General features: G+C 47.8%; 2 protein-coding genes across 7 annotated transcripts in view; both read left to right on the plus strand.

Annotated features, from left to right (window-relative positions):
• Positions 1 to 1371: 1371 nt before the first annotated feature.
• Positions 1372 to 3069, plus strand: wdr89 (WD repeat domain 89). Of its 2 annotated transcripts, XM_041971946.1 has the most exons (3): positions 1372 to 1458; positions 1576 to 1601; positions 1687 to 3069. In XM_041971946.1, exon 3 carries the CDS (start codon positions 1721 to 1723, stop codon positions 2864 to 2866), a length of 1146 nt encoding a protein of 381 aa, XP_041827880.1. In that variant the 5' UTR covers positions 1372 to 1458; positions 1576 to 1601; positions 1687 to 1720; the 3' UTR covers positions 2867 to 3069. The 2 variants fall into 2 exon arrangements, with proteins under 2 accessions (XP_041827880.1, XP_041827881.1); XM_041971947.1 differs by lacking the exon at positions 1576 to 1601 and having other exon boundaries at positions 1378 to 1458.
• ppp2r5eb (protein phosphatase 2, regulatory subunit B', epsilon) overlaps positions 1380 to 17274 on the plus strand; it is a 123725-nt gene continuing 107830 nt past the window's right edge. For 2 of the 5 annotated variants that reach the window (XM_041971940.1, XM_041971941.1), the window contains exon 1: positions 7045 to 7631. In XM_041971940.1, coding sequence (XP_041827874.1) covers positions 7603 to 7631 — 29 coding nt within the window. In that variant the 5' untranslated portion in view covers positions 7045 to 7602. Of the gene's footprint in view, positions 1459 to 7044; positions 7632 to 17274 lie in introns of those variants that run through there. The other 3 variants (XM_041971943.1, XM_041971944.1, XM_041971942.1) reach the window with 2 other exon arrangements.

The following is a 17274-nucleotide window of genomic DNA, read 5'->3' on the forward strand; positions in this document are numbered from 1 at the left end:
ACATGGTCATGATGGAGAGACGAAACCCGGGATCTGAGCCGGAGGTAACGAGCTGGAGCACCCCTGGAAGAAGTGGATCTCCCTTTTTAAGAGTTTACTGGAACAACATGGTCGACGTCCTGCTGTCTGCTCGGTAATAAACCTGTACAACAGCAACCTCCCACCGTCCGAACGGAAGATTGTGATTGGTTGTTCCAGCACACCTGGTATCAGAAGGAAGCAGTCAGGAGTCAAGAAGCCTCCTGTTCTTTGGTCATGTGCTAAACTGCTACGCTTTGATACCTGCAGCCATTTACCTCTTCAACATTTTCATACTTGCACACAGGAAGGCTGTTAGGACTGGCTGACCTGTGACCCTCCGAGCTACCGTCACCTGTTCTCTCAGGACCAAAGCACAGAGAACTCTTCATGAGACCAGATTAATAACCAGGTGATACGGATGAATAAATGAACAGTCAGATGAAGGAGTCATGAGGCTCTGGGTCCGAAGCCAGTAGACAACGCTGCTGCTGCCCCCTGCTGGACGACCCTGGTACAGCTCAGGGTCACCAAAATAATACACACAAAGACTTTATGGAAAAACTCAGAATTTTTTAGATTTTTCTAAATTCACTAGACAGAAAAAAACATTTGAAATAAATTGCTTCCATACAGATTACAAACATTCAGCTCAAGAAAAACAAAGCAAAACACACACACGTGTGTGTGTGTGTTCCTAATAGTTCTGGACGCTTTTAGGTATTTTCCCCTCCAGTTGTTAAGCAGCTTATCCGTCCTGGTCATGTGTTAAAAATGATAAATCCGGTTCAGGAACATTCTGCAGGATTATTATTAGGAAATAAAGAGCATCCTGATTATTTTATTTTGATTTTAAACGAACTCATTTTTTATGTTTTTTTTTCAAGAGACTTCCGTTTGGAAACGGAACAAAAACTGTGCGGAACTGTTCTTTGAATAGAAGGTTCCGTACGGTCTATAAATACTAAGACACGCAGAGACTCCGCGCGCGTGTGTGACGGACGGAGCTTTTTAATTTTTTTTTGTTTTTGTCCAGAACTTTGACCGGAAACGTTTATTTACAGCTTTCTGTTGACCGGAAGTAGGCAGGTAAACCCACCTGTTCACGTTTTACCGCCAAATGTTTGCTTTATTAGAAGAATTAGATCACATACAATAAGAAATAAATGATGAAATGGGGAAACTCTTCATGTGTGACAGGAAATGCGTGTTTTACATGCTAACTGGATGAAAGTCTGAATGATCCCACAAACATTTAATTTTAAAAACGGTGAAATAAAAGTAGAAAAATCTTCATGAAGATTAGAAAGTTTTGGGGTTAATTGTTTGTGTTTCCACATTTTATTTGAGCAGGAGGATCCTTAGAGCTGATGCTGGTTTACAGAGAGGTCCAGAGACGACAGGAAAACCCATATCCAGCTGGGACTCGAGCTTCCGCAGGTTTGTTATCAGGAGCTTCTTACGATGGAAAAGGTTTTATTCTGTTTTACTGAATCCACACACACACCAGCAATACTTTGATAAAAGTAAGAAACATATTCATTCTGTTTCTGACAGCTTCACTCGTGAGTGTAAATTAGTCGGTAAGTTACAGGTGTAGGTCAGAATTTGATGGAACGGGAACACCATGCAGGTCTCTGATGTGCCATCCATCTTCTTCCCGTCCAGACACAGCGCCGTCGTCTCTTCCGACTCGCCTTCCATGGAAAGTTTGGAGGAAAAGCTCGGCGGTCTGTCGGTGGCCCGGCGGTCCCGTCCGGAGGAGCCCACCTACCTGCTGCACGTTGCCCTGCAGCCGTCCGGCCTGCTGGCGGCGTCCTGCTCCAGCTTCACCCTCCACCTGCACGACAGGGACACTCTGAGCCCGCTGGGGGAGTACCGGGGCCACGGGGCCCCGCTCTGCGGCCTTACCTTTGCTCACGCCTCCGCTCACCTGCTGTACTCCAGCTCTGCAGACGGGACGGTGCGGGCGTGGGACGCGCGGCGCCCGGGAACGGATGCCGTCCAGATGTTTCGGAGCGATGCTTCACACAGTTTCTGCAGCTTTGACCTGAACTGCAGCGACACGCTGCTCTGCGCCGGCACCGAGCAGGTCGACGATGAAGACAGCTTTCTGGTCTTCTGGGATGCAAGAAAAGCAGGTGGAGGGCTTCTGGGGGTCTATTCCGAGTCCCACAGTGATGACATCACCCAGGTGTGCTTCCACCCGCGGGATAAAGACCGGCTGGCGTCCGGCTCCACAGACGGGCTTGTTAACATTTTCGACTTGAGCCGGGGGGGGGAGGAGGACGCGCTGCTGCTGACATGTAACAGTGACTCGTCTGCAGGCTCCGTGTGCTGGTCCGGTCCGGGTTACACCCAGCTGCTGTGCCTGAGCCACGACGAGGGGCTGCAGCTGTGGGACCTGGGCCAGCTGGACACGGATGAGCCTCTCACCGTCTTCAGCAGCTCAGATGCCCGGAGCCTGACGCCGCTCGCTGGTGGGAGGAGCTTGGATTACTTGGTGGGCGGGCAGTGGCTGGAGGAGGCCCAGAAGCTGGTGGTGGTGGGGGGGACGAACAGCGGGGACCTCCACCTGATGGAGTGTGATAACAGGGGGCTTGGTCTGCTCAGGAGTCTGGAGGGCGGCCATGCCGCCACGGTGCGCTGCTTCCTGTGGGACGGAGCAGGGCAGGCCCTGGTCACCGGGGGAGAGGATGCTCAGCTGTTACTATGGAAACCAGGAAGGAAGCAGCTCACCTCAGAAAAAACAGAGCCGATGAAAAGCGAATCGGCTTTGAAGCTCCAGTCCAGACCTCATAAAAAACACAGATACCACAGAGAGAAGAAGGGAGGAAAGAACGACTGAGTCCGGAGGAAAATTCTTCATCTGAAGCGGTTCTGGTCTGAAGTTCATGTGGATGCATCAGAAGCACGAGAAGCTGAGAGGATGCTGACAGAGACAAATTCACTCAAGAATTAAAATAATAATAATGAAGTCTTATTTATTTACCAGCCACTTTATTGGGCACACCTTACCTGTATAATCGGCCAATCACATGGCAGGAGCTGTCATAGAAACACGATCAGCTGACAGGAAGTGAGGCACGGTTACAAAGCAGAAACACTAATAAGTTCATTCGTTGAGGCAAAACAGGTTTATTTCTTCGTCACCTTTCATGTAGAAGACGAGTCAAAGTGCTTTAAATAAAACATCAGCAGCATCCCAGCGGGAGTGGGAAGCATGTCCGGCCTCGCATGTCCGGCCTCGCATGTTCGGCCTCGCCAGCCGCTCAGATCTCTTTTTTTAATGTTTGATTTGGGTTTTAGAAAGGTTTAACAGTGGCTAATGTTTTTATTTTCTTCACAGCTCAGCTTGTTTTTGTGCTGTTTTATATTTTATTTTAAGACTTTCTAGTTCCTCAGTTATTCCGTTAAGGTGACCAAGCCAGGTGTTGGTTCCTGTGCTGCCTCTGGCTTTTCGGGTAAAGACTTGGTATGTTTACGTCGTGTTTGTGTGTGTGTAGGGGAGGGTAATTTTCCTCTTGCAGACCACCCAGAGCCGGTACAATCTGAATTCATGGTGATTCTATTGAGATTATTGTTATTTTTATTTACTTCTTGTTCCTCGGTGTTTATAATAAACACTTTGCTGGAGGCCACGTCTCCGCGCTCATCATTCCACCCTGTAAGGATCCTTCCTACAGGCCTGGAGGTTTAAGCTTGAACTGGAGTGAACCGGTATGCTCCGGCTACCGACCATGCTAAAGGCACCGCCCGATTTGTTCTCTCGTTGTCCAGGCTCGTTCAGCAGTTCCCATGGCAACGGCGTCTGGAGCAGAAAAAGCTAACATCGTTCTGCATCTTCACCTGAAATTGTCCCAAATTACTGAAACTTTCCGGCGCAGCTAGAGCGCTGCAGGCAGGTACGGCATGGGAGTTTCCACATCTTCACACAACTTGTTGCTATGGCGACTACAGCGGGCTGAGCAGGTGACTTCAGGCATGGAGGAGGGGCTGGCTTATTCAAATAACCTCCTGGGATGATGAATCCCAGGAGCAGATTAAAATCCTGCATTAGCGAGCTTCCCTAGTTGGCCCTGACGGAAACCCCACCGTCTTTAAAAGAAAGGCTTTCAGGGAGGTAACGCTTCGGTCCAGCAGCAGCACACATGCTTTAACTTGAAAAAGTTTCCGGGTGATGCTCCGTTAAGAATTAAGCTGTTCCGGTCTGGTAATAAAATGTTTGAATGCATTTCTCCCCTCTTGCTTTAGTTATAGTGGTCCACGAGCCAACCCTAACAAATGTGACTCACTGGTGAATCCTTGTGTTCTGTCTGTATCGAACCGTCTTTTTCTTCGAGGATTTCTGAAGTTCTTCGTTGACCTGGTTTCCGCCCTCAGACCCCGTGCCCCCGTCTACCCACGACCCCTCGGCTGCTTTAGAGAGCTCAGCGGTCCTTTCAGCCTGTTTCTCTCTCCCAACTCACTGAAATAAAGATCTTCGCCCTGCTAGCTTCCGGCCGACAGCTTCCCTTCCGTCTGTTTAAACACGGCTTCTTCTGTGTTTATAAACCTGTCTTAGCTCTAGATGTGTTCCCCTCTGCTTCAAGCCTGTATGGCCCACCGTGAGCCAAACAAGTCTTTTATGGAGCCTGGAGCACTGTGTCGGCTTAAAGCCGCTGCCTTAAAGTGGCTTTAATCCTGCCTCACGGACAGATCCTTCTCTGTTCAAGCAGTTTTCTTCCTCAGTGGCCCCTCTGACCTGCGGAGTTCTCCAGGGGTCGGTTTTGGGTCTGCTGTTCTGTCTTCATATGCTACCCTGGGTGGATATGTAGGAAGCATGGTGTTTCTGTTGCTTTGCGGATGACGAGCAGATGTATCTGCCACTGAAGGCTCCTTCCAAAGACTCCCTTCAGGCTGACATTTCTTCAAATTAAATGAGAACAAAACGGAGGTGGTCTTGTTTGGTCGCCCTGAGCTGGTCCAGGTCCTTGCTAATCCCCTTGGGCCACTAGCAGCTCACAGAGGATCCCATGCCAGGGTCTTGGTGTGGTTATGGACGGTGGACCAACAGGTTAGCTCGGTGGTGAAATCTAGCTTCTTCCAGCTGAGACTTATTACCAAAGTCAAGACTTATCTAAGCAAGAGAGACCTTGAAAAAGTCATCCATGTGTTTATTTCTTCTCACTTAGACCACTGTAACTCCCTGTATGTGGGAATCAAACAGTCGGAACTTCACCGCCAGCAGCCGTCCGCCTCCTCGCTGGGACAAAACTCTGGTTCACTCTTCACTGGCTTCCAATAAATTACAGGATCGATTTAAAGATTCTTTTATTAGGCTGTAAGTGTGAACGGGCCCAGAATCCCCGTCTGGTCTCAGTGGACTGCATCAGCCCTCCAGAGCACTTCCTCCAGTCACTCAGATGGTCCTGGAAGGTCCTGAAAAACTAGAGACCAAGCCTTTGCAGTTGTGCCGTCCACTCTGTGGAATGCTTTGCTTTAACTGCGGTGTGCAGACGGTCTGTCAGCTCTGAATCTTTGCGTCAGACACACCGGGTTGCCTTCGGCTGGATGCAGTTTGGAGTTTTATGTGTTTTCATATTTTACTGGTTTGTATAAAGCAGTTTGGAGGCTTTGGCTGTATAAATATATAGAAATAAACTTGACATTGGAATCAGATCTATTATCTGTTCGTCTGTCTGGATTCATTTCTGATACATGAAATTTTTCTGGTTTTTATAAAAGGAAAAGAGCGAAGTCTGAATACACTGGTTCATTCTTTTAATACATCTGGTTTCAGCTAAAGGAGTAAAAATATGAGGAAATATGTATTTATTACCAAAACTATAGAAAATACCCCTAATCTGGACATGATGTGAGACAAATGAGCAGCAAAACTGCTCATTTGTCCCTGCAGGACCACCAAAAATGGTTGACAGTATCCATCCACCAATGAAGGAGGTGATTCTGTCCTCTCACCTGTCCTGCTTGAGGAAAACGGTGCAGGTTAGTCCATGCAACACATGGAAACCTAAACTGATGATTACACTGACACGCAGGCAGGAACTGGACACTTACATTTACTTGAACAGCGGTATGTTCTCTCTCTGTGGAAGAATAGAAGTCAGAAACTAGCAGATCTACACCAGAAAAGCTCACATCCCTTCATGTGCGTTGGTGGGCGTGGCTTCAAGGCGAGGCCCCGCCTATCTGCATCTGGAGGGAGGGGCTGTGAGATTGTAAAAATTTTCTCGTGACAGAGCAGCACCAAGGACGGGTCTACATGACGAAAAACAAACCTGGTTTTACCCTGTAGGGGGCGCTATGAGCCATTGTTTTACCCACAAAATCCAGTTTTTCAACAGTATAGCTGGTTTTCATCACAGTTTTGCTGAGAAACATTTCCAGTGATCAATACGCTGTCAGATGAAAACATATTCAGTTCTTACTATTGTAAATCTTACTCAGTCAGAGCCTCACCAGCAGGAACCTCTCCACACCTCACCGGTTGCGTCGCGCATTAACCTTTTTAAAAATGTTTCCATAACCGTAGACAAATATCACATTTTTGTCACATGTTTATATTATATTTTTTTATATGTATTTTTTTATAAAGCGGTTTAAGTCAGCAGAAGTAAAAACTGGGAAAATTACGTTATTCAACGCGTCATGCTATCTTTTTGTCCAAAATTAAACACATTTACCGCATATGTGCTGCGGTGAATTTGTATACAATCAGAAATTTATAGTAAAAAAATTAAAAATGGTGCAGTGGAAGTGAGAGGTGAGAGCGGCAGTGCAGGGTTGGGCCTCGGACTACTTTAGCCTCATTCCAGCACGCTGTGCGGCGGAGACTGCGCGCGCACACTGTCCCGATCTCTTCTCTTGTCCCTTCTTCTCCACCTAACCAACGGTTTTAGAGCCTCATTTCCCCCACTGGTGATTGACATGTGTGTTGGTCCAATCACAAACGTTTATTTGGCTCCCAGCACCCAATCATCGTTTTACGTCGGTCTGAAGCCGCCTAGCACGCTACGGTGCGTTTCTGTTATGTGTGCCATGGTCTCGACCCAGCAGTGTTGACAATAGGCTGAAAAGAAGCAGCCCCGAATCAAAAACGAGCAACGGAAAGCACGAAAATTCAAGGGGTTGTGTAAGACGAACAGTTAATTCAAACAGGAATGTAAATGCGTGTGCGTAATATTTTTTATATAGTCGTGTTTTGTTCTTAATGGGAGTTTGAGGGTTATTCCGTTGGAAGGAGAGGTGCTCGTGGGTTTGGCTGGTTCAGGCCGAGATTTTGCTGCTGTTCCGTCGCTGCTGGGGAGAGGCTGTTCGCACCGAGCTGGAGGCAGCCGAACCGTTAGCTCAGATAGGTAACCAAACATAGGAGAACTCCTCGTCGCCGTCTCCGTTGCGAACTGCAGAGGATCAAGGTAAAGTACAACGACTGGAGAGCTCACAACCACTCGGTGGGCTGCACCTTGTCGGGCTCAGGTCGGGACTCGGGACGGTGTGTCTCTCCCAGCCCAGTCGGTCTGTCAGTCTGTGAGCATTAGCTAACAGTAGCAGCATTAGCACTGTCCTGTATTTACATCTGGGATGATGGGTGATCGTCCAAGCCCGCCCAGGTAATGTTATCTCATTAGAACACAGTAAAATATAAATGGAATCAAATAAATGTTTAAGATAAGTTTTTTTTGTGTGTTTTTTGCAGGATGTACCGAAAGCTAGCTGCTGGCGGCTGCTAAGCTAAGGCTGTACGTTTAACTTGAGCTAGCTCGCGATAGCCGTAGCGCTAACGTTAGCTAGCTGTCTAAAATGCCATTTTCTGATATAAAGCTTGGAAACATTTTTTTATTTGGTGAAAATGATCTATATTAGCTATGACTGAAATATTAGTTTTGTGTACTAAGAGAAGACTGCTAACTAACGTCACGTGACGCGTTGTAAGGATTCATTTGGAAGCTAACGTGCTAGCTAATAAACGTAAGGAAGGCTATCGCGATGTCAAGTTGGTTGCTGACAGGCCCAACAGCCAAGCTGACAGTAGCTCTCTAAACGACTTGATTTATGTTTTTTAAATTAAAAAAAAAAAAAACTTACTTTGTTGCTATAGCTGATAACGGCACATCTACAACACTTTGCAAGTTTTTTGTGCTAATCATGCTTTTCGTTGGCTTAGTACTGATGTTTCTGGACAAAGCTGATCTCAAAGAAGCATTCGGTCATAGCCAGGTCTGCAGAAGGTATATGCTGCTGTTTAATCCAAATGAGATGAAATAGCCCTGTGAATCTGATCTGAGTCAAGTTTAGCTTTCCTGTCAAGTGAATCCAACTTTCAAATGTGAGGTGATAATCCAGTATGAACTTTGAATGACTTAGCACGAAATACAGTGTCTCGGTTTGTCTCCCAACCTCCCTAAACCTACTGGTCTGTCATGCTCTTTTGCATAGACCAGCATTGTTTCAACGTGTTGGATAGTGTGTGTACAACCACAGACCACCATCACTACTGTTGATAATGTCTGAGCATAGATTACAGTAACAGATAAGGGGTTAGTGGATGGGTTTTGCTGGATTGAGCAACCAAAAATTCTCATAACTTCAGATGTTTACTTTTATTTGCTTCTGGCCTCCTTTCTGTTAGCCCTGTAAGTGTAGGATTGGGAATAGCACATAGTGGCATTTGCACAGCCTGTGTATTTATGTTTTTTGAAAGCACACTAGTTTTGCTGTTTTGGTGCTTGATGATCTTAAAGGTTTCGAAGTGGCACACTACGCTGAAGGCAGTCCCCGTAGCAAAATGATAACCTAGCATCCAAAGTCTGCTGTGTTTATGGTGACACTGGTGTAGTAACTGCCTCCTTATCAGCTCTGTATGGAGGAGATTGTGAGTTCAAAAGTTGCTGAGTTCATATGTACTTGACGATGTGAGCATAATTATCCCATGAATGATTGTTGGCAATTAGACATGCTGTCAAATTACAGCATTCAGGAATAGTAGCAACAGGATACTTTATGAGTATTCTAAGGAACTGGAATGAACATGAGAAACATTATAAACTGATAATGCATTAAAATATGAGAAATGAAAAGTAGTAACATTTCATGTGTTATCATGAAAGATATATTTTAGCTTTTCTTTGGCAATGAATGTAAACAGTTAGGGCTGTTCGATAAATCGAGTTTTAATCTCAGTTATGACCTGGGTTTTCAACGATCATAAAAATGAAATGATCCGATGTTTTGCTCCTTCTCAGTTTACTCTTGTGTTGTTTCCCACTGCAAATCGAGCACCGCTGGCATTACAACGATCTGCTGCATACTCCTCCCACAGCGTTCTGCTGCAGACTCCTCCAACAGCGCTCTGCTGCAGACTCCTCCCACAGCGCTCTGCTGCAGACTCCTCCCACAGGGTTCTTCTGCAGACTCCTCCCACAGCGCTCTGCTGCAGACTCCTCCCACAGCGTTCTTCTGCAGACTCCTCCCACAGCGCTCTGCTGCAGACTCCTCCCACAGCGCTCTGCTGCAGACTCCTCCCACAGCGCTCTGCTGCAGACTCCTCCCACAGGGTTCTTCTGCAGACTCCTCCCACAGCGCTCTGCTGCAGACTCCTCCCACAGGGTTCTTCTGCAGACTCCTCCCACAGCGTTCTGCTGCAGACTCCTCCCACAGGGTTCTGCTGCAGACTCCTCCCACAGCGTTCTGCTGCAGACTCCTCCCACAACGTTCTGCTGCAGACTCCTCCCACAACGTTCTGCTGCAGACTCCTCCCACAGCGTTCTGCTGCAGACTCCTCCCACAACGATCTGCTGCAGACTCCTCCCTCATCGTTCTGCAGCAGACTCCTCCCACAACGATCTGCAGCAGACTCCTCCCACAACGATCTGCAGCAGACTCCTCCCACAACGATCTGCTGCAGACTCCTCCCACAACGATCTGCTGCAGACTCCTCCCTCATCGTTCTGCTGCAGACTCCTCCCACAGCGTTCTGCTGCAGACTCCTCCCACAGCGTTCTGCTGCAGACTCCTCCCACAGCGCTCTGCTGCAGACTCCTCCCACAGCGTTCTGCTGCAGACTCCTCCCACAGCGTTCTGCTGCAGACTCCTCCCACAGCGTTCTGCTGCAGACTCCTCCCACAGCGTTCTGCTGCAGACTCCTCCCACAGCGTTCTGCTGCAGACTCCTCCCACAGCGTTCTGCTGCAGACTCCTCCCACAGCGTTCTGTTGCAGACTCCTCCCACAACGATCTGCTGCAGACTCCTCCCACAGCCTGCAGACTCCTCCCTCAGCGTTCTGCTACAGACTCCTCCTTCATCGTTCTGCTACAGACTCCTCCCACAGCGCTCTGCTGCAGACTCCTCCCACAGCGCTCTGCTGCAGACTCCTCCCACAGCGTTCTGCTGCAGACTCCTCCCACAGCGTTCTGCTGCAGACTCCTCCCACAGCGTTCTGCTGCAGACTCCTCCCTCAGCGCTCTGCTGCAGACTCCTCCCTCAGCGTTCTGCTGCAGACTCCTCCCACAGCGTTCTGCTACAGACTCCTCCCACAGCGTTCTTCTGCAGACTCCTCCCACAGCGTTCTGCTGCAGACTCCTCCCTCAGCGTTCTGCTACAGACTCCTCCCACAGCGTTCTTCTGCAGACTCCTCCCACAGCGTTATTCTGCAGACTCCTCCCACAGCGTTATTCTGCAGACTCCTCCCACAGCCTACAGACTCCTCCCTCAGCGTTCTGCTGCAGACTCCTCTCACAACGATCTGCTGCAGACTCCTCTCACAGCGTTCTTCTGCAGACTCCTCTCACAGCGTTCTTCTGCAGACTCCTCCCACAGCGTTCTTCTGCAGACTCCTCCCACAGCGTTATTCTGCAGACTCCTCCCACAGCGTTCTTCTGCAGACTCCTCCCACAGCCTACAGACTCCTCCCTCAGCGTTCTGCTGCAGACTCCTCTTACAACGATCTGCTGCAGACTTCTCCCAAAGCGTTCTGCTACAGACTCCTCCCTCATCGTTCTGCTACGGACTCCTCCCACAACAATCTGCTGCGGACTCCTCCCAAAGCCTGCAGACTCCTCTACAGCGTTCTCCTGCAGACTCCTTCCACAGCGTTCTGCTGCAGACTCCTCCCACAACGATCTGCTGCAGGCTCCTCCCACATTGTTCTTCTACAGACTCCTCCCACATGGTTCTTCTACAGACTCCTCCCACATCTTTCTTCTACAGACTCCTCCCACATCGGTCTTCTACAGACTCCTCCCACAGCCCCGACTGCTTTGCTTTTATTCACCGTGAGTTGCCAGCAGAGTCGCGACTAAATAATCCAGCAGCTTCCAGAGAGACGAACGTTAGAAACAAACAGAACTTTTTCTCTCCAAAGACCAGTGCTCAGTTAACAGTGAACAACACGGATTTAAGAACTTCATCACCACTCTGGACCAACGGCTTCACGGCCATCTGGTCTCCATGTTAGTGGAGAGTCTCTCCTTGCCTGGATGATGAGGATGATGAATGTGGCTACAGTCCAATGTTTCACCACCGCTACGGACCTGTGGTCAAGCCGCGCCGTAGAGCCGTAGATAAATCTCACGCTAGATTTCATTGACATTGACTCATATTTTCCACATCACCCCAGCAGAACATTTATTTATTTATTTATTTATTTATTTATTTGAGCGGGACAGTGCATGTTAATGAACAGCCAGGCTTATACAGCATGAATGTAAACATACCGGATTATAGCAAATGCTAATTCCATCCGTTGTCCCGGGGATTTGGGGGGAATGGGAGAACAATATAATATAGAAACAATTTGTATTTACAAACCAATATAAAAATACACGTTCTTATATCTATAGCTGCTGGTCTGAGATAAGCCAGAGGTACTGGGCCCTGGAGGAAAGATGCTGGTCTGGATTACCACGATCTCTTGAAGACACTGCACCGTGTCGGCCGCTGTTGTTCTTAAACAGGAAATACATGCTGGAGCTGAAGCAAACCACCGAAGAAACTCTGCCCTGTAGGATTACCAGCCGATGCAACATGCGCTCCGGTACATACGCACATTTCATCTGTCGGCTACTGACGGCGGACTCGACGCAGATGCCGTGCGAGTATAACTCCAGCCTTAAGAGTCGCAGAAGTGACTTCTAATTGGCTCATCACGAGAGTCCTTGCAGCCTTCTGCTGGGATCACCTGTGCGTTCATTCCCACAGGGAAGCGTTGGGGTGCTTGGATTCTTTCCCCACATGCTTCAAGTTCCTGATTTACAACCCAGAGTTTAGAATCTCTGTTTTCTTTGCCTCCTTTTCCTGATACTACGCGTCGAAATGAGCAGAGTCTTGCTGTTCTGCAGCGTTAAACATTGTTCTGGTGCCTTTTCCTCTAATATCACTGACACGTAATCGCAGAAAAAGAAAATGAAGAAATTGAAGTTTGACAGATGTTAAGTTAGTCTGGTTGACTGATGTCGGCTATCATTTTTAAGGTTTGCCATCATTACTGATGTCTAAAAGCATATAAATGCAGATGTTGAGAGCTGATTTAAGTCTGAAGTTTATTAAAACAAAACCAGAATTTAGAAAAAAACTAAAATAATTAGAAACATACAAAAGGGAAGCGAGTCAGATTTATAAAGAGTAAAGATTAGAAAGTTTTTAGCCGCTTGCTTTGGGTAAACCAGCAGGAAGACCTGCTTCCATACATCCATTTTCTACACCGCATATTCCAGGTCAGGGCTGCAGGAAGCTGGAGTCTATCCCCGCCATGAGCGGGCGAGAGGCAGGGTACACCTGGACAGGTACAGCTGGGCGGGTCACCAGTTCCTCACAGGACCAACACAGAGACCCTCCCATTGAACTCTTTATGTTATGAACTGTTATCTCAGCCATTGTTCGCTGGAAGAAAAAGGCTTAACTGTAATGAACTGTAATGATGGCAGCAGTGGAAGAAGTTTTAAAAATCCTTTTCTAGACCAGAGCTGCTTGGATCCAGATGTGCTCGGCAGTGGAACATCGCTGTGATGACTTTAGCTGATGTTCTTTATTGACTGACACCATTTTCATCCAGACACTGAAGTCAGAAAATACAGTAAATTTTGAGCTTTGTGGTGAATGCAGCTTTGGAACATGGTGACGTTTATTCTTGTGAATGCCTCGTTGTGAACCCCCATGTGTTTTCATACATGTTGTTCTTTCCCTTCACCCGGCTCTGCTGCCGCCTGTTTGACTTCCTGTCATACAGCGGCTCCCTCCTCTTCCTCCTTTTCTTTTGCCCTTACTGTTGCTAACTTGCACCCCCCTCCTCTCCTTCCTCCTTGTTCTTTAATCCCACCCTCCCCAAGCCTGTTTGGATGTCATCTGGTCTCTTATGTAAGACACACGGGAGGCTAATGGCTTTGATGCTTGACTGCCGTCCGCCTGACCAGCCGGTGTAGTCGTGTCTCAGCCGTTGTTGTGCTGTGTTGCTGCCATTAGTTGGGGATTGTAAGTGAGGGACTGATGGTTGTTCAAGGGGATTCCAGTGTGTCTTTGCACAGGTAAGGGAACATAACCCTGGCATGCTTCAGATTCCTCTCACCTGTGGCGAAGCTTCAAAGTCCCGTCTGCTTTTGGCCTGTTCAGCATTAGCATCTGTGATTTAGCAGATTGTAACCTGATGCTTAGCAAGACTGAGCGCTCCGTCACTTTATCCTGGTTTTCTCCAACTCGTTTTCTCTGCCGTCCATGCAGAGAATTAAACTTGTATCAGGATGTCCTGCCAAAAATCTGATTACTGCAACCACTAATGATTATTGAGTTATTCATTTCTTTGTTTGATCAGCTATTTTCTTTCTCTAAGGGTACCTGAAGTTGACGATGATGTCTTTAGATCTCCAGCTTTGTTCGTTTTCTAAGTAAAATGGAAAATAAAGCAGTAAATCCTCAGAAAGGAGCATGTGGAAGCAGTAATGTGGTGAGAAATAAAGTTGTAGATTAACAGTGTTGGGGTAGATGAGGGTTAGCAGGACAAGTCTCTTATGGATTTAATTTAATTGTGGATTAAGTTATTTATTTTTTACAGCAAAGAATAGATTTACTAAAAGGTGTGAGAGTGTACGTCAGAACTGTGCCACTGGAAGGCATTAGCCACAGATAATCCCAGAGTGACGGTGATTTTCAGAGGCTCCGGCTGGTCTGGTCTCTGCAGGGTTCAGTAGCTGAAGGTAAACATGTTGCTGATTTACTTTGTTACTTTAGTAAAGGTAAAAATGGGAGATGCATAGATGCATCTTCCACGCGTTAGTATCGTCTGACATCAGTATTGGTGGATAACTTCATAACCAGCGCATCTCTACTAAAAATGTTATCTGCCGTCCCCATGACGGCGACCTGCAGTAAAGTATTTTATCAATCCGCCTTTCATCCCCACGAAGCCGCACCGCTAGAGGGCATGACGTCGGTGTGATGAGCGCGCTCCAAACACAACAATCGTAGTAGTGCTGGGCGACTAATCGAATTTTAATCGCAGTTGCATAAATGAAAGGATCCGATTATTTTTGTCCTTCGCAGTTTTGTGCTGTTTTTGGTTACAAATGAAGTGCAGCTGGCATTGCAGCGCTCTGCTGCAGACCCCTCCACTGCTGCAGACTCCTCTCACTGCTGCAGACCGCTCCACTGCTGCAGACCCCTCCACTGCTGCAGACCCCTCCACTGCTGCAGTCCCCTCCACTGCTGCAGACTCCTCTCACTGCTGCAGACCGCTCCACTGCTGCAGACCCCTCCACTGCTGCAGTCCCCTCCACTGCTGCAGACCCCTCCACTGCTGCAGACTCCTCTCACTGCTGCAGACCGCTCCACTGCTGCAGACCGCTTCACTGCTGCAGACTCCTCCACTGCTGCAGACTCCTCTCACTGCTGCAGACCGCTCCACTGCTGCAGACTCCTCCACTGCTGCAGACTCCTCTCAGTGCTGCAGACTCCTCTCAGTGCTGCAGACCCCTCCCACTGCTGCAGACTCCTCCCACTGCTGCAGACCCCTCCCACTGCTGCAGACTCCTCCACTGCTGCAGACTCCTCCACTGCTGCAGACTCCTCCACTGCTGCAGACTCCTCCATTGCTGCAGACCCCTCCCACTGCTGCAGACTCCTCCCACAGCCCCGTCTGCTTTGGTTTTATTCAGCTTGAGTTGCAAACACCTCGCCAGTTCAGGGCTGGACACACAGGAGGCAACATCACCTTCTCCATCATTTTCTATGGAACTTGCGCGATGAGGTGAAAATGGCCGCCCTCCTCCAGCCAAGCGACAGCCGACATTCATGCATGTGAAATGTTGCGCTCATTCACGTAGACGTGCACACGGGGGCTTGCGACGTGACACAAGAAAATAGAAAAATGTTTAATTGTTGTGAGTCTCGACTAAATAATCCACCAGCTTCCAGAGAGACAGAGAGATAAACGTTATAAACAAACAGAACTTTCTCTCAATTAACACATAAACAATCCGTGATTGAAGAAACTCATCAACATGTTGGACAAGCGGCATCACTGCCGTCTCGTCTCCATGTTAGTGGAGCGTCTCTCCTGCCAAGGATGATGAGTGTGGTGAAGAACGTGGCTACAGTCCGATGTTTCGCCACCCCTACAGACCTGTGGTCAAGGCGCACCGTAGAGCCGTATGAAAATGTCGCGCTAGATTTTATTGATGCGGATTTCGACATGAAAAAGAAATGTCTCTAGACTCACTTTTACAAGATCACACACCCCCCGCGCACTCTTTCTCTAATTGTGTGAAATAATCGAGATCTCAATTTCAATCAAAATAATCGTGATCATCATTTTTCTCGTAATCAAGCAGCCGTAAGTCGCGGCGGTGATGGTGCAGACAGTCCTGGCTCGTGTGCAGCTTCAGCACCACAGTGCTGCTGTGCCATCACCAGCAGGAGCAAGCAGACAGGTCATTATCTGTGCATGTGCTACATCTGGTTCTGGCTCTGGAGTGTTACTCTTTAATCACCGTAGCGCCCCCCACAGTCTGATAGTATGTACTACAGTGATGTTGAAGGCTTTCTCCTAGTGTTCACACCAGTTTCACACCTGAACCGTCTTCGTGTGGACACAGTTTAGTGCTTTTCTGTCAACACCAGAGTCTGGATCTCAGCAGGACTAAACTGGCTGCTGGAGAATTTAACCCTAGCTGCCATTGATAATACAGGTTGGTGTTTAGCTGGAGGCATTTTCTCTTCAGTTAATGACTCGGATGCCAACATTCACACAGGTGGACCAAGAACTGCAGACAGATGGCTTGTTGTGTAAGAGTGTGGATCTGAGGTAGTAAACTATAAGGAAGGTGTGCCATTTGCTCTTCTAAACACACCTTATTTCTTGTACATTTTCCTTTTCACCGTGGCACCTATACGTGTAGGAATTTCAGAGATAATTTTTCATTCTTTAATATCAGGGTCGTCCAGTTCTGGTCCTCCAGCCACTGCTCTGCATGTTAGAGAGATTCGCCTGCTTCTGCATGCATGACTGGCTCATTTAACCCCTTAAACCCTGACACCTGAGGGCTGGTGTATGCTAGCCGTGCACGCCAACGCACACGTCATCTTTCTGCACTGTCTACGTATATAGCATAGACTGTATATAAAAGATGGGCGGAGCCTCCTTGATGTCACCCGTAGGTTTCTGAAGAGCTGAACTGAAGCTTGTAGGGCGTTCATACCGTAGCCATCTTGGCAGCGTCAAGCCTGCTGTCGCTCCTGGAAAATTAAAAAATCGGCAAAGAGGTGGGAGGGGGACTGTGAGGGTGTGGGTGGATGATTGACACCCATCAAACTCCAAACTGCCTGTAGCTAAGAGCTAACTGAGCTAACCGGGAGCTAGCGTAGGTAACCAGCTAACAGATGTAGGTAGGCAGGCTAAAGCTAAGGCGCACTGTTAGCCATCTAAAAACCGCGGTTGTGCTACACTCTCCCTTCCTTCCATGGATATTTGATACCTGTCAATCAACAGAACACGCCCCTAATTATGCTGAATTTCAAGATTAAATAACATCCAAACGGATGAGTTAGAAAAAAATTCATCCCCCTCACAGTTGTCATGAAGGTAAACTTGACCTTTTAATCCTAAAATGGATTTTTGTACCAGGATTTAAACATGTTTATTTCTGCTGTGAAGTTGGTCTTTATAACATGGGAGTCTATGGGGATTTGCTCTGTTTTGGAGCCCCTAGTGGATGAGGGGGGAACTACAGTTTATTTGTACTTCCATATAGACTTCACATTTTACTGCCA

This window comes from Melanotaenia boesemani, chromosome 20 (assembly GCF_017639745.1).
Source record: "Melanotaenia boesemani isolate fMelBoe1 chromosome 20, fMelBoe1.pri, whole genome shotgun sequence".
Lineage (NCBI taxonomy): Eukaryota > Metazoa > Chordata > Actinopteri > Atheriniformes > Melanotaeniidae > Melanotaenia > Melanotaenia boesemani.

Bases quoted from the DNA above. Each gene is read 5' to 3' on its own strand.
- wdr89 (XM_041971946.1), top strand. From the start codon at position 1,721: ATGGAAAGTTTGGAGGAAAAGCTCGGCGGTCTGTCGGTGGCCCGGCGG.